This window comes from Furipterus horrens, unplaced genomic scaffold (assembly GCF_987537825.1).
Source record: "Furipterus horrens unplaced genomic scaffold, mFurHor1.1.pri manual_scaffold_8, whole genome shotgun sequence".
In the NCBI taxonomy this organism is placed as follows: Eukaryota; Metazoa; Chordata; class Mammalia; order Chiroptera; family Furipteridae; genus Furipterus; species Furipterus horrens.
The window spans coordinates 69,869,684-69,897,067 of record NW_028327178.1 but is presented as its reverse complement, the minus strand read 5'-3'; the positions used below and the strand labels follow the sequence as shown (position 1 = coordinate 69,897,067).

The following is a 27,384-nucleotide window of genomic DNA, read 5'->3' as shown; positions in this document are numbered from 1 at the left end:
AATGGCCCTGAACTGAGCCTCTGGCAGGTTTCTTATTTGTTCATCTGTCAGATTCTTCATCTGTTGCCTGGTGAGCTGCGCCACCAGGATTTCTATAGTTGTCTGCCTCATTTTGACAGATGCGTTTTGTTTTCTTGGGCCGGCTATAGGGGGCAGTGCCTGTGTACTCGTCACAACCCAGCGACCAGCAGCGATCAGGCGCCGATCCGCAACCTTTTTCGCTGCGCTGTGGCCCTTTGTCGTCACTGCCCAGCAACCGGCAGCGGTCCAGCAACCTTTCTCGCCACGCTGTGGCGCTTTGTCGTCACTGCCCAGTGACCAGTGGTGATCCGCAACCTATTTTGCAGCGCTGTGGCGCTTTGTGTGGGGGCGGGGATCAAAGATGGATTCCTGTAGTTATTCCGCTAGGAGACCGGGATCCGTCCTCCCGCCCTCTGGGCCTCACCGTTGGAGGTGATGTGGTGGCTGCTTTTCCCAGCGTTGGGGTGGCGAGCTGCAGCTGGGATTGCTCTCCCTGCCGCTGTCCCTGGTGCTACCGCAAACAGCACCGCCCACTTTCGCTCTTCTTACCTGCCCAGAGAGTGCCGCTGGTTTATATCTTTGTACATTGGGCTTCCGTGTAGTTTTATTTTGTGGAATTTCTAGTTATCTTTTGTTTTGAAGTAGTTGTATTCCTCTCTAGTTGTAGAGGGAGACCCAGCGTGTCCGTCTAAGCCTCCATCTTGGCCGGAAGTCCTAAACCCACTTTAAAAACACACTTTCTCCCTCTACCTTGTTCCTCGTCTCCCTTCTTTGCTCCCACAATGATTTTTATCTATCCCATGTAGGACCTAATGGCTAGGAGGTAATAAGAAGTGAAAATTATACATACAAAAGGATAATGCTGCAAAAGTTACTTTTTGCAGTCAGCCATTTGGAAACTGAAGTGCATTTTCCCATTGAGACAAAGTTATTCATGGCTGGCTTCCCAGGCCAACTCACAAAAACCTACTTAACCTGTAATGTCTTTGTGGTACAGTACTGTACTAATTGTGCTATAAAACTCAACCACCATCCTAGGTTCTTATGGATAAATGCATTTTAAATTCAAATTGGGATTCCAGGAACACATTTCCCTTGCTTCCCTGAGGGAATGGTGGTCGCCCTGTCCCAGGTCTTGCCCATTTCCTCCTTATCCACACCACCATTGTCATCACTGACAGGCAAGGGGTCCTTTGCCCTGTGCATGTTCTCATCTGCATTAGAGTGAAGACTCTCAGTATGAATCTGTAGGTCATGGTTCTGGGAGCCTGGGGCAGGAAAGTGCAGAGGACGGGGAGCTGCAGGGAGCCACTGCAGGACTTCAGTGAAGAAACTGGTGAGGCTGGTGGGCGGCGGGGTGGGGGTCAAGGGGCGGGGAGATGCTGCATTTTTCTTCCAATAAGTCCTTTGTGTGGATACTGTATTCTTGAGACCTGAGAGTAGTCTGCTGCCTTTTTTCCATGATAGCCAGTGCTTTGATGGGGCCCTTGGGCTGGATGCACCCTTTGTGGAGTCCCCTGTGGCTATGGGATGTGACTTCCTATGAGAGGGGATGGTGTCTGTAGGTGCTGAGATCAACACCCCTAGCACAATGTTTCCCAAAGATGCCCGTACTTCTGGTACATGCCTAAGAAATTTATTTTTAAGTGTTATATCTTTATTTTTATAGTTCATCTCTATTTCCAGTAAGGGTTTCCCATTTATGATAGTGATTTGAATTTTCTATTAAAATATACTTATTTAAACCAAAGTGAACTGGTTTAAAGACAAAAAATTAGACCAAGAAGTACATGTGTGTGAGAGACTGCTCTTTGGTGAACAGCTCTAGGAAAATAATGTCAAGTAGGGGGGAAAAGCAGGCTACCAACAGTATGGGTTGTGTGATTTCATTTAAAAAAACACACAAAGTACCTTTCAGTGCATAGCTGCCCTCCAAACAAGGCAAATATGGAGAGGTAGACACTGAAATGTTGACAGAGGTTGGTTGTCTATGGGAGGTGGAATTAAGGGTGATTTTTCAAACTATTCTTTCTCTTCTTGCTTGTGAGTACACACTTTCTAATTTTTGACTGCACTGACAATAAAAATTTAACTGGAAAGTATATATAACTTTCTGTTCTCCCCATTGTCTCTTCTTCTCATTCAGTTACATTGCTGTCTTCTCATCTAGTCCCCTTAATAAGGAATGGATAACTTTTGTGTTCTTTGTTTTTGGAAGGAACATTAAAAATTTTTTCCCTCCAACTTAAAATACTGGTAGATTCCACTCAGCTGAGAAAGTGAAATTGCATTTCAATTTATATACAAATGGTTCTCCGTGTAGTAAAATGTATGTAGTCTTTATGTCATAGTTCTTGTTGTCATGACAGGCCACATGAGAGGGTAGCTGTTGGGAGGGACCATTAAGATGTCCCTCTGGGACAGCCACCAGAAGAATTGGAAGACATGCTTTTCCTCCCTTGTCTTTGTTAATTTGCATGGTTCCCTTAGCTTAAGCAAGACCCCTTCAAGGCTTCCATGTCTGTACGTAGTTCAGGTAATATTGCTAATGCTCAGATTCCATTAAGAATCAATTAGCTCAGAGTTTAGAGAAATTGTTAAGAATGCTGACAGAGGTGAAGCTAAATTCTTAGGTTTGCTGCTGTACATGGGTGACCAACTCATCTCAGTTTGCCCAGGACTTTCATGGTTTTAACACTGACAGTCCCATGTCCTAGACACATCAGTACTGGTCAAAATGGAACAATTGGCCACCCTAACTGTACATCTTTAGGCTAACACAGTATACTGGCAACATGGAGAGGACAGGGAAAACATTACAGTCAAACAATTTCCCCAGCCCAATCTCCAAGCACATATGGATAATTCATATAATAAATAGAATGCATTTCTAACAAAATAATTTTCAATAAAAATTTAGTTAATAGTACCAGATGTCCTGAAAGATCTATTCCCAAAGTTGGCTGTCACATTGTTTCCCCCTCTTTCACTGTTTATCATACCTTATGCAGTGGTTGCTGACTCCTAGTAGCCAGGTGGGGAGAAAATGACATCCTCATCTCTCTTTCAGTAATCTTATTTATGTGTGAAATTTAATCATTTCCACAGGGAGAAGGCAAACCTCGCCATTACTCTCTACAATGACAAGGAGGAAATCATGGCACAGGCCACCTTCCTGGACTATCCCAATTGGAATGTGGCCAAGCAGGACGACTGGGTGTCTGTGTTCCGGGAACTCGACAGTGACATCCCATGCACTGTAAGCAATCATGCACAAGGCTTATTGGAATAGTCCTAATTTTGGAGGGAAGTTCTGTGCTGTGCTTGCATATATGTCTTTTCAATCAAGCAGTTCAAAACTCACAACAGAAAGTATAGACATCGTGACAGTTAGAAATGAAATTAGCTGGTGGGGAGGAAAAGTGGGTCTGTGGGGATAGAAAGGGGTAAATAATAGCCACATCAGGACATCTGCATGGTCCAGGTCATGCTCTGCTGATGAGGACTGAGAGCAAGGAATTAATGGGAGTGTTAGAACATCTGCTTTCTAGGTCTTCACACTGCATTGAGCATCAGTATCCAAAGCCTTTGATATGTTGAGAGGGTACCTGCCTGCCGTCCACATATTGGTCTCTGTAGTAATGACAACAGCTGCAGATTCATGTTACACTCTATGGTTTTCAAAATGCCTTTATGTACTCTGGCTCGTCTGCTGTCTCTCAGGTGCAGGCGCCTGATGAACTGTCGGCTAATAGTGGCTGGGTCAGCAGCTCCCAGGGAGCTGGGCCTTGGTGGCTGGTGCCACATCTAAGCTCTCCCTGCCCTTGGCCTGCCAGAGCCAGGCCAGTGTCTGGCCCCAGTTTCTGTGGAGAGCCAGAGGCTGCAACTATAGGCAGCACACTTGTCTGTCAACGGATTTCAATAGCCTGTCCCCAGAGCCCTGGGGAATATCAGTTGAGTGGGTGAGTTCACCTCCCACGTATGCATATGTGCATGCACACACACACGCACACTCAGCACACTATCCAGCACTTCTTCAACTAGACGGTCCCTTCCTCTTGTCCTCTGTGATCTCTTCCTCACCACCCTGTACACCCAATTACCGTTGCCAGAAAAATTATCTCAAACTTCAAAGTAGTCCAGAAAGATTATTTTAATCAATGCTTATAGCTTTGACTGGCTTTCTGTTGATTGGTCTGTTTTATAGTTCTGATAAACTTGTAGATGTTTATCCATTTGAGATGTAAATAATTCCTATCTGGTGGAAGAGGTAAGCTCAAAGGTTTCAGCTGTGGCCCATTAGGACATTAACTATTTTCGTATTATACCCAGCAATATTATTTAATATTCTCTCATTAATTACCTAAAGTAGCCATCATCTCAAGTGCAATGAATTGTTTTTATCATCTCATTGGTCACCTTATTAAGTGATGTGTTGAATAAATCTCTGATGTGTGTTTGTTTTATATTTGCATTAGGATCATTATTTTACCTTTTTGAAACTTACAGATTAACATAATTATTCATAAATTCTTTTTTCTTTGTTTTTTTTCTTGTTCTCTTAAGATTGTTTCTTTTTAAACTACTTCCTACAATAGTATAGAGCTCAGTTGTCCAGTGTATCAGCCACCAGCTCCAAGTAGCTATTGAGCACTTGAAATGTGGCTAGTCTGAATTGAGATGTGCTATGCATGCATAATAATATATATAACAGGTTTCAAATACTTAGTAGGAAAAATTATAAACTATCTCTAACAATTTTTATTGAATGGATTAGGTTAGTTAAACATATTAAGTATTAATTTTACCTGTTTGCTCTTTTTTAATATGTCTCCTAGAAAATTTAAAATTACAATATGTGGCTTGCATCTGTGGCTCAAATTATTTTTCTACTGGAGAACATTGGTATAGAGCCTTGAAGCTTAATGTATCATTACCTATCCCAGGGGTATTTACAACTGAGGTAGTAATTTTTATTTTGCATTATCTTATTTTTGTTGGAAGAGAGAATTTGAGAGCTAAATCAGCCAAGTAATAAACCATGTACTTATAAGGATAGTCCCACTTGTAGTGTAAAGCAGATATTAAGTAAGGTTCTTGTGAAATTTAGATGACTTAATACATGGAAAGTACCTCCATTTGTGTTGTTATTGTTACTGTTGTTATCTGGACTTTGGGGTTTGGGTTATTTGCCTTTGGGGAGTTTTCAAGCTCAAATTCATGATACTTCTCAGGCCATTTTATGCCTGATAAATACTTCTTCCTAAGGCATGCACCATTCAACAGGAGGGGAGATCAAGGCACATATATGTGCAGGTGGTAACCCAGTGCCATCTATAAAGTTGCTCATAAAACAAGAAGCACAGTACCTCTGCTCTCCTGATCTAGGTGCAAGCACTACCCTCACCAGTCAACTACTTCACATTAACTCTGTAATTTAAAGATTTGTCCATAAATGCAGGGTGCTGAGCTGAGCAGACTTTTGTGTGGATGTACGAGTCTGTCTGGAATAAGTGCAGCCATTGTTAATACAACAAGAATGGTTTGCACGATGTAACCTGTCAGCCAAGCAGAGTGGACTGAAATGCACCTGAGTGAACAATGACTACTTCACTGTACTAGTCAGCGGAGCAGTAGACACCGTTGAGTAAGCATGTGTACTGTGTGGTCATCGCATTCAAAATGACTGACCAAGTAGAGCAATGAATCTGCCTCAGATTTTGTGTTAAGTTTGAACATTCCTCCATGAAAACTATTCTGATGATTCAGAAAGCCGTAGCTATGGGCAACTGGTGATTGGCAGCTTCATCAGGACAGTATGCCTGCTCATGCATCACATCTCCATGCAGAGTTTTTTTGTGAAACATCAAATCACCCAGGTGACTCAGCCCCACTACAGCCCAGATTTGGCACCCTGCAACTTCTGGCTTTTCCCAAAACTAAAATCACCTTTGAAAGGGAAGAAATTTCAGACTATTGATGAGATTCAGGAAAATACAACAGGACAACTGATGATGACTGGGGGAACTGTGTGAGGCCCCAAGGTGCTTACTTTGAAGGGGACTGAGGCGTCATTGTCTTATGTACAATGTGTCTTGTATCTTGTATTTTTTTTTAAATAAATGTTTCTATTTTTCATAGTATGTGGCTGGATACTTTCTGGACAGACCTTGTGTAGAACAGCTACTCATTATTTAGGTGACTTAAGAAGTCTCCAGAAGTTACAAGACAAAGCTCTTTAAACATTTGAAAGATTTTATGTGAAAGCAATGTTAGAATCTGGCTACTTTGGCTTTTCAGCTGCCTGGTTTTCTGGATCCCAAGAATAATATTTTTTTTCTGACTCTGGGAATGTTGAACAAGCAGTTGGATTTAAATGTGTCATCTGCCTTCCATCCTTCAAATTCATAAGAGACTCTTTACCTCGAGTCACTTGAATAGAGCAGCAGCTGCTTACTCAAGAGCCCCCAGACAGGGTGATTGTCTTTCACTTGGTATAGACACCCCCAAGGACAAGACTACTGAGTTAATAATTGATTTCACTCCCCACAGCCCATTTGCGAGGGCAGGCACAAGAGCCAGTCTGCATTGGACTCGTTTACTATCCCTATTACCTTGAATAATTCTAAGCTAAGAGGACAGAAGGTCATGAGCAGAGCCCAGGAGAAAGCTCGAATGCCGCCTGGGTGTCTCGTCACTATACATGTAAAATATCATCCACAAACACAGTGCAGCTCTGTGTCTGTGAGAGCCCCAAACCCTCCTCTTTACCTCTCACCTCCCACCTCCCAACCGGCTCTAGCATAGCTGGAATGAGTGCTCACTCGTCCTTTAGTTTTGTTCTCTTTTCTTCTGCAGCCTCTGAACACATTGTTCATGCATCTCTTTGTGGCAGTGGATGAGTATTCTGTTGACTGCTGCAAAGAAATTATTCGGTAAGTGGCTGGGACTTTGTAGACAGTGACTTGGAAGACTGACAGCAGTACCATGGACACGACACAGTAATGGCAAAATGACATGAAAGAGACCATGTATATATATTAGTCCTTCAGTGTATGAGGGGGATTGGTTCTAGAAGCCCTGAGGATACCAAAATCTGCTGTGGTCAAGTCCCTTATATAAAATGGCACAGTATTTGCATATAATTTATGTACACCCTCCCATATACTTTAAATCATCTCTAGATTACTTATAATACCTAATACAATGGAAATATTATGTAATTAGTTGTTATACTGTATTGTTTAGGGAATAATAACAAGAAAAAATCACCTGTACATGTGCAGTTCAGATGCAACCATCCTAGGCCTAACTACATAGTACACATCAGCAGCGATGTAACATTAAAAAAAAAAAAAAAAAACTTTTGAGGCCCTGGCTTGATTGCTCAGTTGGTTAGAGTGTTGTCTTGATAGGCCAAGGTTGAGGGTTCAGTCCCCACTCAGGGCACATACAAGAATCAACAATGAATGCATAAATAAGTAGAACAACAAATAGATTTCTCTCTCTCCACCCCCCTCCATTTTTCTCTCTCTAAAAGCAATACACTAAAACTTTTAAAACTTATTTAAAAAATAAAAAATGAAAAATATTTTTGATCTATGGTTGATAGACACTATGGATGTAGAACCTGCAGATGCAGAGGGCCTGTAGTTTTAAAATGTTTTTAAAGGACATGACATTTTTTGAGGTGTTAAATTTACTTGTAACTTATGGCTATATCAAGCATTTATGGAATAGCAGTGATATTTCTGAAAGAAAACAATCTGTTCTTTGTATTGATGCTTGCTTCAGTATATGTTTTTAACTGCCATTGTTTGAAACAAACAGTAGTTCAGTCATTTAAAAACATAGATTTGGGGGGAAGTAGAGGGAAAGTCTCAGGTTTGGATGTTTCAAAAAACAGTTTTCCTTGGTCTTATCTTTAGAAATGTTAATTAATGTGACAGACTGCGGAAGCATCTTGAATAATACGACGCACTGAAATAGGATCAGTGGTCTACCATGTGATGGTGATGCATCTCTTGACAGCCTGCACAGACATTTGAGGGGAGGGCATGGCCTCTGCTTTCAAGTCACACTTGAAATGTCACACCAGACCATCCAGATGCCAGGTCAAAGGTTAATATTAGCAGAAATCTGCTGTGCTGCATGAACATGGCACCCTCTATTCTTTGTACCTCCATGGAACAGATAGTAAAAGGCTAATTGGAATCCAAGGAAAAGTAGAGAAGAAAAAAATTTCCTTGAAGATTACCTTGTCTTGGTAGGCAGGAAGCAGAGAGGGCATGTGGATGTATGAACACCTCATTTGTCTCAATCAGTTGCCAGCTAATGGGATCGCTTGGTTATTAACACTTGTCCTGCCCTTTTTCCCCTACTAGGACTGTGTTTAAAGCTGTGCCAGAGCTGCACTTCATCTTTCTCATAGTGCCATCCTACATGAGTCTAGGTAAGGTCTGCTCCCTGCCTCTAGTCTCTCGTCAGCAATATAGGAAATCCATGTTCAAAATGTTGCTTCGGTGAATGGGAAGTAAGAATAGTCTGCAGGCCCAAAATGTATAATGTGCCTATTTGATTATAACAATAAAACACAATTTAGAATGGAAACTATATTTTGTTCTGAAGTTCTAAAGTTATTCCTTGGTAAAATGAGGCCATGTTTCTTTGTCTCTGTGATTTAGGCTCAACTCTTATAACTGTGTTTGACCAAGTGGGGAACATTCCGAGCCTGACGTACGATGAGGACTTTGCTGTGCATATATGTCACAGGCACAGCCATTACCCTCAAATGCACATTCGCAAAGCCAGGTAAGTTTCAAGCAATGCCTTTTGTTACCTAAGCTTTACCCTGACAGTTACCTTATGCAGAATTTTTAAATTGCCTATTTTGCTTTAAGTGGTTATACCTTGCGTTAAATTGTTTCATAATATCCATAAGCATTACTTCATTTGAAGATATTTATAGTTGCTCTTGATGACATAACTTGTGGGACTAAAAGAAACTCATTTGGTGCTATGTGGCCAGCAAAGTTGTACATTTACTACCTATGGATTTCTGAAAACACACAGTCCTCGGTCCCACACTGAGGGAAATAGCTTTTTAAAGTGAAACAAACTTAACAATGAATCTGCCTATTTCGTTTTCCTAGTAAAGTGCACTTATTTTCTGACATTCAGTGGATGGGGATTCTATTGACTCCAAAGAGGAGTTTTCCACGTTGGAAGTCTGCACCATCAGTGCCCTACATGCGATGCCCCTACGTTCAGCAGTCTTAAGGGGATCGCTGTGCCAGGGTCCATTTCCCAAAGATGGCTGCAACCCCGTCTTCCGTCCTGCACACTCTCCTACAATGTGGCCTTACTGCTCCTCTCGTCATGGGGTGGGGTCTGTGTCCCTCTTTATCGGGGCAGATTGTGACTTTTTTAACCCATACAGCATGGTGGAAGGGATGCTCTCTGATTTCTGAGGCTAGTTCTCTTGGGAGTTCTCTTGGGACTCTCACTTTGGAGGAAATGAGGGGAAGAAGTCTGACTGCCCTGAGACCACCAGGCTGGCGAGGGCACATATTGGCACTGGGGTCGATAGCCCCAACAGGGCTCTTACTGAGGGCATTGACTGACAGCTGCCTGAGTAAGCCAGCGAGGACATCCGGGCAAGAAGAGCCCCCCATATCTGCATTCTAACCAACACCTGACCGTAGCCGCATGAGAGACACCAAGCAAGGACTGCCCAGCTGAGTCCTCCCAGATTTTTAACTCACAAAATTGTGAGCAAAATAAAATGGCTGTTCTGAAGTAAGAGTGCATATGAAACCATTTCAGAAGAGTAGTTTCTTGGCTTTATCAGTGAAGAATAAATTATATCTTCTTGGGTCAACTGGTGCCACATTTGATAAGTGCTGGATTTCTTTAGAGAGTATTGAATTAAAAATTTAAAAACCCAAGAGCCTACTATTTACCAGGCATATAGTATTACAGCATAATTGTTAAGAATTTGTAATAATGACGTGAGGTAGATGTAGATTCTGGTCTTGGTTCTGCTACTAACCAGATGGGTTCATTTAAAAAAGGAACTGGCCTCTGTAGGCCTTAGTTTCCTTTCTGTCAGCGGGTACAAGCATGTTGTCAGCTCTGTGGGATTTTTGCAGTGACTGGACAAGCTGATGAAAGTCAAGTACTTAGCACACTTCTAGTCACATGTAAATGCTTATGGAAATTAAATATTATTATTATTATTATAGTTACGTGGGGGAGCGAGAACTACCTATAATAAACTGTAATGCTGTGTAGCTTGGAACAGGGTAAATCAGAGAGGAATGAAGGCAGCTTCATAAACCCTTCCCCTCCCCCCACACATAAAAGTCTAAATGTCCATCAATAGGTAAATGTTTACATTTACAAGCTGTGGCACATCCATATAATCAGTATTACTCGGCAATGAAATGGAATGAAGTCCTTATTACACTATAATACATGGATCAGTCTCAGAAAGTTTATACTGAGTGAACGAAGGCAAACATGGAAACAGATGCTGTATACTGTTGATTCTACTTTTACAATGTACAAAATAGGCAAGAATAATCTGTAGAGAGAGAAATCAGATCAGTGGTTGCCTCTGGTGGAGGGAAGAGTGAGACTGGGAGAGACAAGGAGTTCTGGGGTGATGGCAATGTTCTGTATACTGACTGCAGTGTAAGCAGTTGTCAGAACTCATCAAACAGCATTCTTAATATCTATACATTCTAGTATATATTATTATACTAGAATAAATGAATAAAATAATTCAAAAGAAAAAAAGGCTTTACACAGTGACAGAATAAGCAAAGGCATGGAGAAACGAAATCACCTGGTGTGTTACCAGGTAGGCAGCCAGGTGCAGCTACTAGCTCAAGGTGTGGGGAGGAAGTAAAGATCCTGGATAGCAAAGGAAGAACTGCAGCGAGAGGCTTTATCTTGAAACCAGCAGCGAGCACTGAAGTTGAAAGGCATGATATATGCTGTATGTTAAGAGGTAACTGATTTTTGTGGGGTCAGTGGCTTATAGGGGAGAAGCACAGAAGAATCTGCCAAGAAATGGTACCAGGTGGAATTTAGGCAGTGACAGGTCAGAGAGATACAGGTGGAGGAGTGGATCAGGGAATGTGCACTTTGGATGGAGAAGTTCAAGGATGAAAATGAGTTCATGATGACTCAGGGTTTTGGGGAGCTGATGGATTCATTAGCTGAAAGTAGAAATAATAACATTAGATGGACAGAAGAGAGTTGGAAGTACACGTCCTCTCATAAGTGAGGATATCATGAGAATAAAAGAGATTGTCTAGTTGAAGGAGAGATTTTAAAGTGAAAAAGGGCAGAACATTGAATGATGAAAATGAGCTGGTAATGATAATAAGAAAGAAAACTAGAGGAGAAAGAAAGGAGTGTCACAGAGGTCAAAGACTCTTAAAGTGACAAACAATGCAAGAATATCAAATAATTTGAGTACAAAAAAAGAGACTATTGAATTTGAAAATTTAAAAAGACACAGATGAGATGATTAAAATTGATGAACTTCTAGCCAAACTGACCAAGAAAAAAAAAAAAAAAGAAGACAAATCACCAATACCAGGAATAAAAGAGGTGACATCACTACAGATTCTACAGATAGTAAAAGGATAAGGGAATACTCGTCGGCAGCCGTCCGTCTCGAGAGACGATGGTGTAGCTTCTTAAGAGTCTATCTGCACCGCCGAGAATGGCTGTGCAGTCCGACTCGGGAGTGACAAAGTACCTGTCTCCTCCCGTGTTGAATCGACATCTTGCGATGACGCTGGAGTGTCCTCTCCAGTGAAGCTGAAGCTACAGAGCCTGGGCAGGGTGATATGGAGGGTCTGCTGTTGCCCATGCTGCAGACCCCCCCTCTCTTCGCAGCTGAAGGGTCCAAGGGAAAGACGAAGTCAATACAGCTTGGCTTCAGGTGCGCCGCAGGAGTTGCCGGTGTTGACTACAACGTCAAACCGCCTTAGGGACTCCGGCTCCGGATTTTCTGTCGGGGTTTACTCCCTTAGCCTTTCCCCTGAAGAGGTATGCCGCAAGGCAGCGGAGGTTTTTTGGAGACAGAGTTTTCCTTCTCTGATGTACCCTGACTGGAAGATCGAACCAGCGACACTTAGCTCGCAGGCCGACGCTCAATCCACTGAGCCAAACCAGCCAGGGGCAAGGGAATACTACAACTGTATAAATTCAACAGTTTAGATAAAATGGGCAATGTTCTTGAAAAACACAAACTGCCAAAACTCATTAAAGATAAATTAATAACTTGAATAATTCTATATCTATTGAAGAGAAGTCAAGTAAACTTCGGGTGAGAGAGAAGGTGGTGGACTGCCCTAACACTGTCCTCTCCTCCAGACTCCAGCTCCAACCCCACCTCATCCTTATTTGCTTCGGCTCTTTTTCTCTTATTCTCATGTCTCTGAACTCTTTCCCTTCCCCAACATCTGGACCTCAGCTTTCTTCCAAGCTCATCCCGTTGGCTCGCCTATGCCAACCTTGGCCACTCAGTCACCAGTGCCCTTTTTCTGATGACTTGGTTTGGAGTCAGGTTTTGTCCGTCCTTGAAAGGCAGAGTTGGATATTGGTAATCAAATTGCAGTGAGCTGAGTGAAGAAAGATAAGGAAGTAAAGGCAAGGTAATACACACTGCTCTTTAGAGAAGTTTAGTGATGAAGGAAAGCAAAAAGAGGGAGGCAGATTTTGAACATTATGCAAACAATGTAAAGTGATTCCATTTTTACTCTTCATGTAGAGCATTTACTTTTCATTCTGAGGTCCAGACAGCATGTATGTATCTCAAAAAAGAGTGCTAAGGAGTAGAATAAGTTCAGATACAAATTATCCACTTAATTAGAAGAAGAAAATACCTCATAAAAATTATTTTTCTTTACCTTCTTATTCATAGCTAAATACATTGTCATTCTCTCTTTATAAACTGTTTTTGATTAGGATACACATGCTAGTACAAGGCAAACACGTTCTGAAAAAGAGGAATTTCGGGAGTGAAATAACATTTTTAATTGATTAATTTACTCTTCAAATCCTACTTCCTGATTTATGAGGTTTCTCCTGTTAGTATCAGCACAGGTAAATTAGGCCCTCCTGCCCTTCAGGAAAATACATTCTTTAAAGTTTTATTGTAAAAGTATTTGCAAGTAGGCGATTTTAAAAATTATGTTATGAGAAATTTCCATAAATGGATTGCTTAGGATCTTGTAAGTTCTGATAATTGTTGTACTTTTGTCTTCAGTTCATTTAAAAATTTCTCATTATTTCTGTCACTTGCTAATTAATTTGGGTTATGAGTTCATTTAATAAAATAAATTATATTTTTAATCAAAACATTTTAAAGTAAAAATTATTCATGATTTCATTCTTCTATGTGAGTATGTAACTACACACATGCAAATATATATGTGTATTCTTTCTCTCCATATATATATATGTATATATATTCATGATCATATGTTCTTTAAATTGTATTTTTCAGTTAATGTAGCAGCTCATCATCTTTCCAGATTAATTTCATTCTTTTTAACAACTGCGTGGTATTTTATTTTGTGCCTCTAATATAATTTATTTAATTGTTCCTTATCTATGGAAAGTTGTCCTCATTTTTTTCTGTAAGAAGTAATACTGTGGTAAATAGCCTTGTACATATGTCTTCAAGTACTCATGCTATTATTTTCTGTAGCATAGATAGCTAAAAGTGGAATTTCTGGCTAAGACTGCATTAAATTCTAAGATTTTAAAATAGATGACATCAACTTATTCAACCAAACTAATTATGTCAATCTGTATTCTAATCAATAGAATATTATTTTCTTATACCCTCACCACTGCTGAATGTTTTCAGTTATTACAACTGTTTTCGATCTATTAGGTCAAAAAGGTATTTTGTTTTAATTCACATTTATCTAAGTATTTGTGGGTTTGAGTGCCATTTTACAGGTTTCATCTTAAATGAATAAAGTAGTTGAATTTAAAATAATTTCCTGTTCAGAAGTTATTCTGGTGGATGATTAAACACGTGTGTGCAAAGTAGACAATTCTTTGGGGGAGCGCAAAGGAGAATGGGTTACAGGTGACAAAGGCACATTTCCAAAAGTATTTACTTTCTTTTACTTACTAGGTCAACAGTTTATTATAAAAAGATTAACTCAGGAACAGTCAGATGGAAAAGCTGTGTAGGGCAAGGGGTAGAGCATCCATGCCCTCATCAGATATGCCACTCTCTCCAAATCTCCACTCCTTCAACAACCTGGTGTCGTATTTTTCTGTAGTGTAGGCCGTATATCAGATTTGAATCTTGGGGGTTCTCATTTTCTTGAGGAATTTTTAAACAGCAATACATTATTGTAACAGAAAATTGTATGTAATCTAAAAATTAAACTGACATGTGCAGAGGCAGCCTATGTTAAAATGACCTATTTCTTTCACTTTTTAGTAAACGTCTTTGCTAATCTACTCACTGATGCCCCGCTTGTCATTTAGGGTGCAGAATGTGCCCAGCCTAGTGCTGGCTCCCAGTAAACCTGTGGTAACTGGTGATTATGAATTGACCTCTCTCCTTTCCTCTTTTTCAACCCCCTCCCCTTTCCTTCTTTTGTTGTTGAAAACGTTAGTGTTATGGATGGGTACCTTCAAGTGGAGAAAGCCCACACAATTTGAATTAAACTGTCCTGATTCCTTACCGTGAGGTCTTTCTTATTCAGCCTCTCATGATGAAATGTCCCCGTTGCCCAGCCCAAGCAAGGAGCAAATCACAATATCAGGAATAGTCCTGGTGACAAAGAGATGACAGTGGATACTTTGTAAAGAGACATTTATAAAAAGACAATTTATTTTCTAGTAATGAGTTCATGAGCAAGTTGTGACATCACAGCTGATGCTTTTGCTTGAAGAAGGTAGAGATGTGTGACACATTTTAAGAAGCCCTCTGTTTAAAATGTTCAAATTTGAGTTGTGATAGAATTTCAGGGACCTGGAAAATGCACTTATGCAAACCATCTCCTTCCTTAACGATGCAGGATATAAGAAGACATTTCAGAACATTAGGTGGGTGTGGCTGTGCATCCTCTTAGTCTACCTCGTTTCTCTTATTTCCCACACTTATTTTTTGACACCTGTTTCATTAAGAGTTACACAGAAAATTAATGGTGAAGAACGCAATTCTTAAAGACACTAACCCAGTTCAGGGTTTAGGGATGTAATTATCCTTCTGCCATTTACCTAGGAACATATTCAGAACCAGCGAATTAATGCTGTAATTCCCAATCCTGTTTCTCTGATTTACCCATGTGGAAAATGGTACTGTAATCTGCCTCTCTGCTTAGACACTAATTATTGAAGTTACTGTTCTGTATTTTGTATAATATCGGAAATAAAGCATAGATACTTATGGATACACCTTTATAATCTATAGTGAGTTTGATTAATCATTGGTGATGAATTTGAGGTGTTCTAAGACTTAGAAACCGTTGGAACAGTCTTACTGGGGAAAAAGCTACCATTTTCAGGTCCTCATGAGGGTGGGGAAGGACTCTCCAGAAAAGGATTATATGCTATCAGTCAGTGTTGTCAAGCACAGTAGTTTCCCTCCCCCTTATCCCCAGGGCATACTGTCTAAGACCCCCAGTGGATGCCTGTTACCGTGATAGGACTAAACTCTACACTACGTGTTTTCCAAACATACGTAGCTATTGTGAAGTTCAATTTATAAATTAGACACAGTAAAAGATAACAACAACAAAAAATAATAAATCGAACAGCTGTAATACAGTGTAATAAAAGTTATGTGAGCATGGTCTGTTCTCTAACAAATCTGATAACTGAGACTAAGTGACTAATGGACAGGTTAGTGTGTACGGTGTGGATACTCTGGACAAAGGATGGTTCATATCCAGTGTGGGATGAAGTGGGACAGTGAGATCTTTCATTACATTACTCAGAATGTGCACAATTTAAAACTTATGAATTGTTTATTTCTGGAATTTTTCATTTAATATTTTTGGACTCCAGTTGACTGTTAGTTAACTGAAACCACAGAAAGCACAACCACAGAAAAGGGGTGGGGTGACCTACTGTAACTAAAATGGCACACTGCTTTTTTGTTGATGACATGGTTAACCAAATTGAGTCAACATTGCTATTTAAAATAGATGAAAGAAAAAACTTCAGAATTTAAAACATGAGATTGGTGGTTTTTAAATACTAACTTCTCACCTCTTAAAGCAAATATTTTTATTAAGCATTTGGTAGTCTTATGCTTTTTAGGAATTTACTTAAGCTTGACTTCTGAGCAATTTCATATAAATGAACATACTGATGCTTAAGTTACGAATATACTCAAGCCTTCAAAAAGAAGAGATAGAGAAACTAGGAATTTCATCATTGATCTTCTTGAGTCCTGTTACCCAGCAAATAGAATCTAGTTAACAATCCAACTGGAGTGAACGAGTGCCAAGATAGGCTTTTGGATCAGATCCTCGTAGTGTAAATGGCAGGGGCCTCTAATTGACCTTGATTATGCTTTGCAGTCATTAAGGGTTTAAAATCTTTTGTAACTTTTAAAATCCTGACATTTTCCAAGGAATAGAAGCTAAATCATTATAAAATTTTATTAAACTGATAAAATCCCTTTTAAGATTCTAAAAGGAAGTTTAGGAATGATTGGTTTGATTTTCTTAAAGACCACTAGAGGTCATGAGAGATCTTGGAAAGAAAAAGGTGCTTTGTTTTACCTGTCATGAAAAAGAAAAACGTCAGCCATAGGTTCTCCTTCCCCAAGTTAAAACAGTTCATGGTAAAAGTTTGGTTTAGCCAAAATACACTGCATTCTTTAATTTAGCACTACCACTAAATTGGATCTTCTTTTAATTTTTTTCTTCATTTATTGATTTCTTAAAATATATATATGTACACTCAGGCTTGAAGAAAGGCAATATTTATTTATGGCATTTAAATTGACATCAGAAGCACTTTTTCAATGCTACACTTTTAAATCTAGCTAAAGAAATGTAAATCCTCTCTGGATGTGGAAAATACCATCAGATGGGAGAGAGGCGGCCCTGCCAATATTCTGAATGCTAAGGTGGCCTACTGCTGCTGCTGTTGCTGTTGTTATAGTCCTTAAGTATGAACTTTCCATCTGTGAATTTTCAATGGTTTCTTTGCTGGCAATAAAATGTGCACCTCCTGCCTGTAGCTTTTCCCCTAGGATTGTAATTATACAGCAGAGTGGTCAGGATGCTGAGACGTTGAAGTAATTTTAGGGTTTGCCTGTGCCGGTCATTAGGAGACCACGCCAGCCATCTGGGAAAGTTCTATGGCGTCCAGGCATCACAATGCTCCTTGAAAACCCAGTTAACTGACATAGTGGAAATGATGAGTGAGTTTGTTCTTTCTTGTCCCTACCTCCCAGGAAGCCAGTGAGAGCCATCAGGTCCCTGTCATTTTTTACCTTGCCTTCTCCTGGGTTTAAAGGACATCTATACCCCAAATGAGGTGTTCTTGAGAGGCTATTGATTTTCTTCAGATTTGGATTTTATTCCATTTTTATCTGGCATGTTTTTCAGAGTCTGATGGACATCTAGGTGTCTGAGCAACCGATCAGTCTTTGTGGGATAGACCTTTTGTTTCTGAAACAAGTGGAAATAAAATGTTCTCTAACTATCTATATTAACAAGCACATGGTTGCCTCCTCCACGCCATGTACTGAGTGAGAGAAATAAAGGAATGCTGCTTTTCACTCAGAGAATGGTGTCATTCCAATTGCAGTTTATATTGATGAACTAGAACCTTCCATAGTCATCATGCTGAAATTCTGTGCAGAACAAATTCACAGGAAGTAATGGCTGCCCTCCTATCTGAGTGGCAGCAATGCTCACTGCCTTGGAGTGCTCGCATTTAAACATTTTGATGGATGAATTGTTTTTGGTAGCCAGGGTGTTTTGTTTCTGTGGGGCTGGACTTTGTCAGATGCCATTTGAGACTCTGTGAGGCTGATGTCATACTTTATCATTAGCACTGGGGGCTGATGTAAGATCATAAATTATCAATCACCCCAAGGAATGCACTTAGCAGAAGTTCCTCTTTATCCATTTTGGGGAAGTGCAACGGAGAGACTCTTTAGAACGCCACAATTTAGATGTTTTCTCTTATTTTTCCCAGAAGAACTAGTATTGAGGTATGATTATGGGTAACTATGTTAATGACTTGCTGTGGGCTCATGATTAGCCTTACAGCTCTGGATCTCTTCGAACCTTTATTCCTGATTTTTCTATCCATGGGATAATACTTTTGTGTCCATTATGTAGGTAAGCCCATGGTATACAGTTTATTTTGGAGTTCCGTGGGTGGTAGCAGTCTTGATCTACTTAAGTGATTAGGATATTGGATTATTTTCCCATTATTTAAAAATAGTTACCTCTTTATAAATTTTGATGCAGATTTCTATTTTATAATGTTTGAAAACAGATTTCTTGGCTATTCTCTCTTAGAGTCCTTTTTTTTTTTTTTTAACTGATGTCATCCAGGACTCTTTACAGAGTAAAGCCACCTCCGTTAGCACCCTTTTGGCAGGTCGCTAAGTGAGGAAGTGAGTGGTTTCTGGAATGCAGTGGGGCTCTTTCAGCTGAGGTCCTGGGTGCTCAGGTAGAGTCAGCTGACTGGGGTTTCCAGGTGGTGTGGCACATGACAGGGATGTGTAATGTCTTCCCAGAGCAAATGCTGCTGAGGGGCTTACTGCCTACCAGAGAGTGAACTTGAGGTTGTCCCATATATTGCCACATCATATTCTTCCCTTCTATCCTTGTCCTTGGCCCTTTTGTAGATGAGAAAGCAAGGCACAATGTCAAAGTGACTGGGCTGGTTTTTCAGGAAGTGGAGTCAGTGGCTAAATAGAGGGGATGCGAAGCTGCCAGCATGGGTCACATGCCCTTTACCTGGAAGATAGGCTTAGCGATGGCACCCTTCAGCACTTCAATGCATGTGGAACACTGGACAAGGTCCTGGCATATGGTAAGGGCCCTGCCCATGCTGGCCATCATTGTTGCAATACGTGCAGATGCCAGATGTCAACAAAGCCAGACACTAGTTAAAGTGGCAGGACAGATTTTAATCAGTAATAACTGTTGCAGTAGGGAAAAGAGTTTAAAATGAACTGAATTCAACTTTAATTTGTACCAAGGTAACTAGGAGTTTTAAAAGGAGAATGAGGGAATACGGAGGGGATGATAGAGTCCAATAGACTCAGGGAAGTGAGGAATTATATAAAGTGGTAAAGTGGGGATTGGTCCCTGTGAAACCCATCTGCGTTTGCTAATTGGCACTTATTGAAATTTGGCTCCTGCCCTATCAGAGAGACTGGGAGACAGGGGCCCTATCCCCAGGTGTCTGCTGGAACAAACGGAAAAATTTTTGGCCAACTTAATCTTTCTTAGTGAGGCACTTTAAGGGGCTTGGGGGGTGGTCATCCTAAAGATGTGGGCTTAAGCTGTTAGAAAATATGTCAGTGTTTGTTCAGGTCTTTATAGGCCAAGCTTGAGGCCTAGTTGAGAAGAGGGCTCCGAGTATCCTGGCTACAACTGGGTCAAGAAGAGTCTTTGCCACAGAGAAGCACAGAACTCCCTTTCTGTCACCAAAGAGTATGTTCCTTGGTGAGGAACGTGCCCTGCATTGACAATAACATCCAGTGATGACCTTGAGTTTCTGGGAAAGAAGTCTGGAGGGTGTGAGGTGTAGGTGAGCCTTGAAAGATGCTTTAATTTGAAATAAGTGAGGGCGTCAAAGTCCTGGATAAGAAAAGAGGTGGTAAGAGGGAAGATGGTGAAGGCCCCTTCTAGGAACAATGGGTAGATCAGCTTGTGTTGCTGGTGATAAGGATGGAAAGATGGAGGCCATAAAAATGAGGATAAGGGCTCTGTCTCATCCCAGAAACAGTGGGGGCTGGCAAAAGCTTTGAGTACAGGAGTGAAGTGGAGAAAGCAGGGTTTTAAATGGATTAGTGATAGTGGGTGGAGTGGGAGAGTGTATACCTACAGTGGCCACGGGGTGCAATGATTCAAGCTTTTGTAGTGATAATCTGTTTTTCAATGGTCTTATTGATCCTTCCTACCTAAGTGGTAATAATGTTAATAATAATAACACGGCACATATTGTTATTGTATCATTTACTGTCTTTGTGGCACAGAGAGGTTGAGTTACTTGTCCAAGGGTATAGCTATTAAATCCAGACCCAGCCATTCTGGCTTCCCAGCCCAGGCTGTGACCACTACACTGTATGGTTTATTCTCGTCTTTTCAGAAATGCAACCATGAGCCTTTGATGCATTTATTGTGGAGCCTCAGTATACCCAGCCACAGATGACGTGCACACAAGTGGTCAAGGACTACTTTTAAAAAATTAATCCAGAGCTGAAATACTTTTATGAAATGGTCATGTCTGTCCTAAAAATACGGTTGGTGTTCGTTTCTGGTTCCTTGTTTTTTACTCACCACTAGAGAATCTTTCTGATGCTCTGGCATGTGCAATGATACTGTTGGGTGACATCATAGCTAGGTTGATAGTATAACAAGCAAATATCTTGGTTGCCTGGATGAGGACCCCCTACTGTCTCTCCTTCCAGGGCATGTTGACAAGAGGTTAAAAATAAGGTTCAACCTGGGGAGTTACGTTTAAGCCCCACCTAGTTGTCATCTGTGTGTGTGTGTGTGTGTGTGTGTGTGTGTGTGTGTGTGTGTTTCCTTTCTGTGCCATGGCCTCTCCTTAGCTCTCAGGTTTTACAGGTCCAAAAGCTAGTTTTTCAAATATACATTAATTCTATCAAGATGCTTATTATTAATGAAAAACCAACATTATTCCAACAGATGTGCCTGTGTCACCAGAGGTAAACGTTTCATCCTGTGAGAAGGGTGGATATTTTCATCCAGAGTGCATACGGTGGTCTAGTTTAAAGTGTTCAGATTTGGGGAGTGGAACTGTGGCAGGATGCAGGGCTCTTTTCTGGCAAGGATTGGAGGAGTCTTCACAGTGCTGGCTGGATGATCCACAGTGCTTATCTCTTGCTCTTGAGCCAAAGTCTCTCCTCTCAACTGTTTTGCTTGTGGTTGTGCTTCCTGCTACCATTTTTCAAGATGAGTGCCAATTTAAAGGAAGATATTTGAAGTGCATTGTTGGCTTAGGCATGAGATGGCTGGGTCAAGGTCACTTACCTGAGTTCTTCATATAGCTCTGCTGCCTACTGTTTCCATCAACCCCCTGAGCCTTGCTCTCTTCCATCTGCAGAGTGAATATGGCACCTACCTTGTGGGGTTGCTTTGATAATCTGGATAAAGCCCTGAGCTTTATACATACTAATCGCTCAATAGATGGAGCTACTTTTTTTTATTTTTTTATTTTTTTTAGATTTAATGTGTTTTATTGATTAAAATATTACATTTGTGCCAATTTCCCTTCCCTCTGCTCCCCTCCACCCGGTGGCCCCCCTCCCTCCAGTTGTCCCCCCCTTTTAGATTATGTCCATTAGTTGTGCATACAGTTCCTCCCAACCTCTCTCCGTCTATTCCATTCCCTCCTACCATGATCCCCAATTCCTATATCATCTCCCTCCCTCTCCCCACTCCCCCTCCCTGTTGACCTCCCCCCAATATGCTTCCCGTACCCACAGTTCCTTTTCCACTCTCGTTGCCTGTTTAGTTTGCCTTTGTTTCATCTCCCTAGCTTCTGTTTTTTAAACCAGTCCCTTTAACATCTCATATAACAGTGGTTTGGATCTAATGAACTCTTTCAGTTTTATTTTGTCCTGGAAACACTTTCTCTGTCCTTCTATTCTGAATGACAGTTTCGCTGGATAGAGTATTCGTGGTTGTAGGTTTTGGATTTTCATTACTTTGAATATTTCTTGCCAGTCCCTTCTTGCCTGTAGGGTCTCTCTTGAGAAGTCAGCTGATAGTCTAATTGGGACCCCTTTGTACATAATTCTTTTCTTCTCTCTTGCTGCTTTTAAGATTCTCTCTTTATCTTTAATTTTTGACATTTTGATTATAATGTGTCTTGGAGTGGTTCTCCCTGGGTCCAGTCTCTTGGGAACTCTCCTTGCTTCCTGGACCTGCAAGTCTATTCCCTTCCCCAAGTCTGGTAAGTTCTCCTTTATTATATTTTCACTCAATTTTTCAAGTTCTAGTTCATCTTCCTCGCTCTCTGGCATACCAATGATTCTTATGTTGGGCCTTTTATAGCTGTCCCAGAGGTTTCTGATCCTCTCATTGTTGCTTCCCATTTCCTCTCTCTGCATTGGTTGACTGCTTGTTCCTTCTCCATATTCCAGTTTGTTGAAATGAACTCTGGATTTTTTTTCCTCACCATCTGTCTCGTATGTGGTTTTGTTCCTTTCGTTATGAATGTTTTTCGCTTCTTTCTTATCTTTTTCCTGCTCTTTTGTGAATTCTGTAAGCCACCTGATAACAATGGCCCAGAACTGAGCCTCTGACAGGTTTCTTATCTGTTCATATGTCAGGTTCTCTATCTGTTGCCTGGTGAGCTGTGTCACCGGGATTTCTATAGTTGTCTGCCTCATTTTGACAGATGCGTTTTGTTTTCTTGGGCCGGCTGTAAGGGGCAGTGCCTGTGTATGCGTCACAATTCAGCCACTGGCGCCTGTCTGCGACCTATTTCGCAGCCCTGTGGTGCTTTCTTTGGGGGCGGGGGTCCAAGATGGATTCACACAGTTATTCAGCTAGGAGACCGGGATCCGTCCTCCCGCCCCCCTGGGCCTCACTGTTCAAGGCGATGCGGCGGCCGCTCTCCCCAGCGCCGGGGTTGCGCACCGCCAGGGGCTTGACCGCAGCCAGGATTCCTCGCCGCCCCGCCGCTCCAGGTGCGACCGCAAACAGCACTGCCCTCTTTAACTCTTACCTGCCCAAATGGCACCGCTGGTTTATAACTTCATATGCTGGGCTTCCGTGTAGTTTTATTTTCTGGAATTTCTAGTTATCCTTTGTTTTGAAGTAGTTGTATTCCTCTCTAGTTGTAGAGGGAGACCTAGCGTGTCCGTCTAAGCCTCCATCTTGGCCGGAAGTCCTAGATGGAGCTACTTTTGATAACAAAGAGAACATAATAGAAGATAAAGTGGGATAATGAAGATGGCACAGTAATGAAATAAAGCGGTGTGGGTGAGGGAGGTTAGTAGCCAGATGATATACACTACAAAGAAATAATACAAATGTGTGTGTGTATATATAATTTTTTAAAAATTAACTTTATCTTTTATTTTATTTTATTTTATTTTATTGATTATGCTGTTACAGTTATCTCAATTTCTTTTCCCTCTGCTCCCCTCCACCCTGTGACCTACCCCCTCCAGTTGTCTTCCTCCCTTAGTCTATGCCCATTGGTTGTGCATATAGTTCTTCTCAACCTCTTCCTGTCTACTCCACTCCCTCCTACTATGCTTCTTAATTCCTGCATCATCTCCCTCCCTTTCCCCCCTTCCCCCTCCACTCTGACCTCCCCCCAATATGTTCCCCATACCTATAATTCTTTTCCCCCTCTCATTGCCTACTTAGTTTGCCTTTGTTTCGATTCCCTAGCTTCTGTTGTTGGTTGTTGTGATACAGTTTTCATTTTAATGTTCGTAGTTTTGATCCTCCTTCTAAACAAGTCCCTTTACATTTCATATAATAGTGGTTTGGATCTAATGAACTCCTTCAGTTTTACTTTGTCCTGGAAGTACTTTCTCTGCCCTTCTATTCTGAACGACAGCTTCACTGGATAGAGTAATCGTGGTTGTAGATTTTTGATTTTCATTACTTTGAATATTTCTTGCCAGTCCCTTCTTGCCTGTAAAGTCTCCTTTGAGGAATCAGCTGATAGTCTAATCGGGACCCCTTTGTACATAATTCTTTTCTTCTCTCTTGCTGCTTTTAAGATTCTCTCTTTATCCTTAATTTTTGGCATTTTGATTATAATGTGTCTTGGTGTGGTTCTCCCTGGGTCCAGTTTTTTCTGGAACTCTCTGTGCTTTCTGGACCTGTAAATCTATTTCCTTCCCCAAGTTCAGGAAGTTCTGCTTCATTATTTTTTCACATAATTTTTCAATTTCTAGTTCTTCTTTTTCACCTCCTTGCAACCCTGTGATTCGGATGTTGGCCCACTTATAGCTGTCCCATAGGTTTCTGAGCCTCTCCTCATATTCCTCACTTTTTGTTTCCTCTTTCTGCACTGGTTGACTATTTGTTCCTTCCCTATGTTCTGATTTGTTAATTTGATCCATGGCTTTCCCTTCCTCACCACTTACTTGTCTTGTATGTATTTTTGTTCATTTCAGCAGGACTAGCCTTCATTCCTTCCCTGTCTTGATTAAGTCCCGCTGTTAGGTCTGTAAGTTGCCTTATGACTATAGCTCTGAACTGAGCCTCAGAAAGATTCTCTATTTGTTCATCGGTCAAGTCCTTTATTTGCTTTTTGGTTAGCTGAGTGATTATTATTTCAATCACTAATTCTGCCATTCTGACCGTTTTGTTTATCTTTCCTTCTTGGCAGGGCACTGTCACACCTCCTATGCTATATTGGGCGGAGCCCCATGTACTGGTCACAACCCGGTGACCCTTCTCACCACACTGTGGTGTTTTGCATGGGGCTGGGGGTCCAAGATGGATTCCTGCCGTTACTCTCCACTGAGAGACCGGGAGCCTTCTCCTCCATCCCCACGCCCTCTGGGCCTCATAGTCTGAGACAATGAGGGTCTGCCTTCTCCGACATTGGAATCGCGAGCTGACGGGTCTCGTCTGCAGCCAGGGTTGGTTCCCGGTGCTTCTCTCGTCCCCTTAAATACAGGTGCCTGTGCTTACCGGGTCCCGCTGCTCGTTGCTGCAGCTGCCACCTCCAGCACAGCTTGATCTTTTAGCCGAGGCTTCACCCCTCCTACCCGTCCAGACGAGAACCACTTGTTTATAACTTCATATGTTGGACTTCCGTGTAGCTTTGTTTTCTGGAACTTCTGGTTGTCTCTAGTTTTGCGGTAGTTGTATTCCTTCTTAGTTGTGGAGGGAGACAGAGCGCATCGGTCTAGGCCTCTATCTTGGCCGGAAGTCTAACTTTATCTTTTTAATCCTAACCTGAGGATATGTTTTTATTGATTTTAGAGAGAAATGAAGTTGGGGGAGGGGGAGAAAAACATCAGTGTGAGAGAGAAACATTGATCAGTTGCCTCTTATACATGCCCCACCTGGGAATTGAATCAATCCACAACCTAGGTATGTGCCCTGACCAGGGATTGAACCCACAGCTCTTTGGTATATGGGACGATGCTCCAACCAACTTATCCACCTGGCTAGGTCTAAATGTGTGTATTTTTAATAAGGAAAGTATTAGGTTAAAAGTATAAGAACATCCTAGAGAGGTAAAATACAACACTAACTATAACCAAGAATGTACTAAAAAGAAAAGAATGTTAAATATGGCAGTAAAATGTGTCTAAGGGCCAGCATCACCATGCTGCCATAAATCTGATTCTTGGGTCCTGCCCTCTCTCTGCCATACACATTCACTGGTTGTCAAGGTCACTATAGAGGGTCCCAAGAATGGACCATTTGATGTGGATATCTTCTGAGTGGTGAGCAGAGCTTTGTTACCTCTAAAGTAGCATTCCACCTCCATGGAAAGTGTTGCAATATCCCAGGAATAAAGTATACCACGGGCCAGTGTTGGAGGAATGCATAGATATAGTTCAAATTCTTTATTGTAGTACTTCTCAGAGTCTTTGATCCATAACTGTGACATTCCAGGAGGGAACCTATTGTTGGAAGTTATTTTCAGACAGTGGAATTCTTTTGAGGGGAGGAAGAGGATTCTGGGAGCAGTGCCATAGAAGTAGTGTCCTTTGGAACACATTTAGGCCATGCTGTCCCCAGCATCTTGTCCTTTGGCTGATAACAAACGCTGCTCTACATTTCACACCCAAACATGCTGAATGTGTTCCCTCTGCCTGGAATTTTCTACCCCCAGGTCTTTCCCCTTTTCCTCATTCAAGTCCTCAGAGAGGATTTTCCTGACCCCTTGACCCCACCACTCTCCATCCCAAAGTACTTGTCACTGTTTGAAATGTGTGTATATATTTGTTATACTTTTATCATCTGTTTCTCCTATTGGAGTATAAGTTCATTTTGCATGCATGTTGTTGTATTCCTGACATTTAGAACAGGGTCTGATATGTAGTAGGTGCTCCTTTGAAAGAAAGAACATTGAAATTAATTAAGCCTTTCTGTTAAGCAGGGTGGAAGATCATGATGATCTCATGCCAATATTTATGCACCAGGACACAATTCTGAAAGCAACTTATGGCGAATACTTTCTGGCTGAACTAATAGAGGCCCAAGACGAAGAGAATCATGCTGTCGTGTGTGAGGTTAGTGATGAATCCACTTAGGGATATACATAATAAAAAAAATGGGAGAGGTAAGCGACGTTGCTCCTGGTTTTGCCCAGCACCCCTGGAGCTTCCATTCCTTCTCCTTCCCCATGCCCTTCCAGGTGGCATGCCAAGTCAGCTTCAGAGCTGTGGCATTACACTCCTTCCTAGTGCTAACTGGCTTTAGGTTTTCAGGTTTTTGTGAGTTCCTTCCAGATGCTCTGGGTGCTGTAGATTATTTGCTCTGCCTCTAGAGATAGGGGTTAGAGTTAGAGTGAAGGGAAAAGATACTTTAAAGGTGTCTAGGGGGCATTTCTGGGACCCCATGATTGCAGAGGCAAGAACTTATAAACCAGCATCCGGCTGGCAGATGGATTTTGTTTGACTTGGAAAGTAATTTTTAACTTTTTGTTTAAACAAAATTTCACATTTAAAGAAAACTTATAAGTACAGTATTCCCTCACTTATCACAGTTATTACGTTCTAGACCCCGCCCCCAGCGAAGTAGGAACCTTACATTTATTCTATAATCTTAAACCTATGTAACTTTAACAACACACATATACAGTACCTCAAAATCCCATGATAGAGCAAAAAATCTATGATAAATAATTAAATATAATATTTTTAAAAATCCTACGATACTGTGAGGCCATGATAAGTGAACCACGATGTAGAGGGGGACTACTGTACCCTAACTCCCTAAATGTTAACATTTTACCACATTTGCTTTATTATTCTCTTTGCTTGCTCGTTCTCTGTATCAATCTATCTATAGAGATAGACATAAATATGTATTTTTGTATTTTTATGAACCATGTAAGAGTATGATACAGATGTATTTCCCCTTCACCACTAAATGCTTAAGTGTATATTTCCTAAAAACAGGGATGTTCTCTTGTAGAACTGTAGTACAG

General features: G+C 41.2%; 1 protein-coding gene across 1 annotated transcript in view; it reads left to right on the top strand.

Moving 5' to 3' along the window:
• The window catches only part of CFAP61 (cilia and flagella associated protein 61), a 431,546-nt gene that overhangs the window by 24,599 nt on the left and 379,563 nt on the right, over positions 1-27,384 (top strand). Inside the window, exons 3-7 of the mRNA XM_090285993.1 lie at positions 3,130-3,280; positions 6,880-6,956; positions 8,406-8,473; positions 8,706-8,832; positions 26,332-26,464. Coding sequence (XP_090142119.1) covers positions 3,130-3,280; positions 6,880-6,956; positions 8,406-8,473; positions 8,706-8,832; positions 26,332-26,464 — 556 coding nt within the window. The remainder of the gene's footprint in view (positions 1-3,129; positions 3,281-6,879; positions 6,957-8,405; positions 8,474-8,705; positions 8,833-26,331; positions 26,465-27,384) is intronic.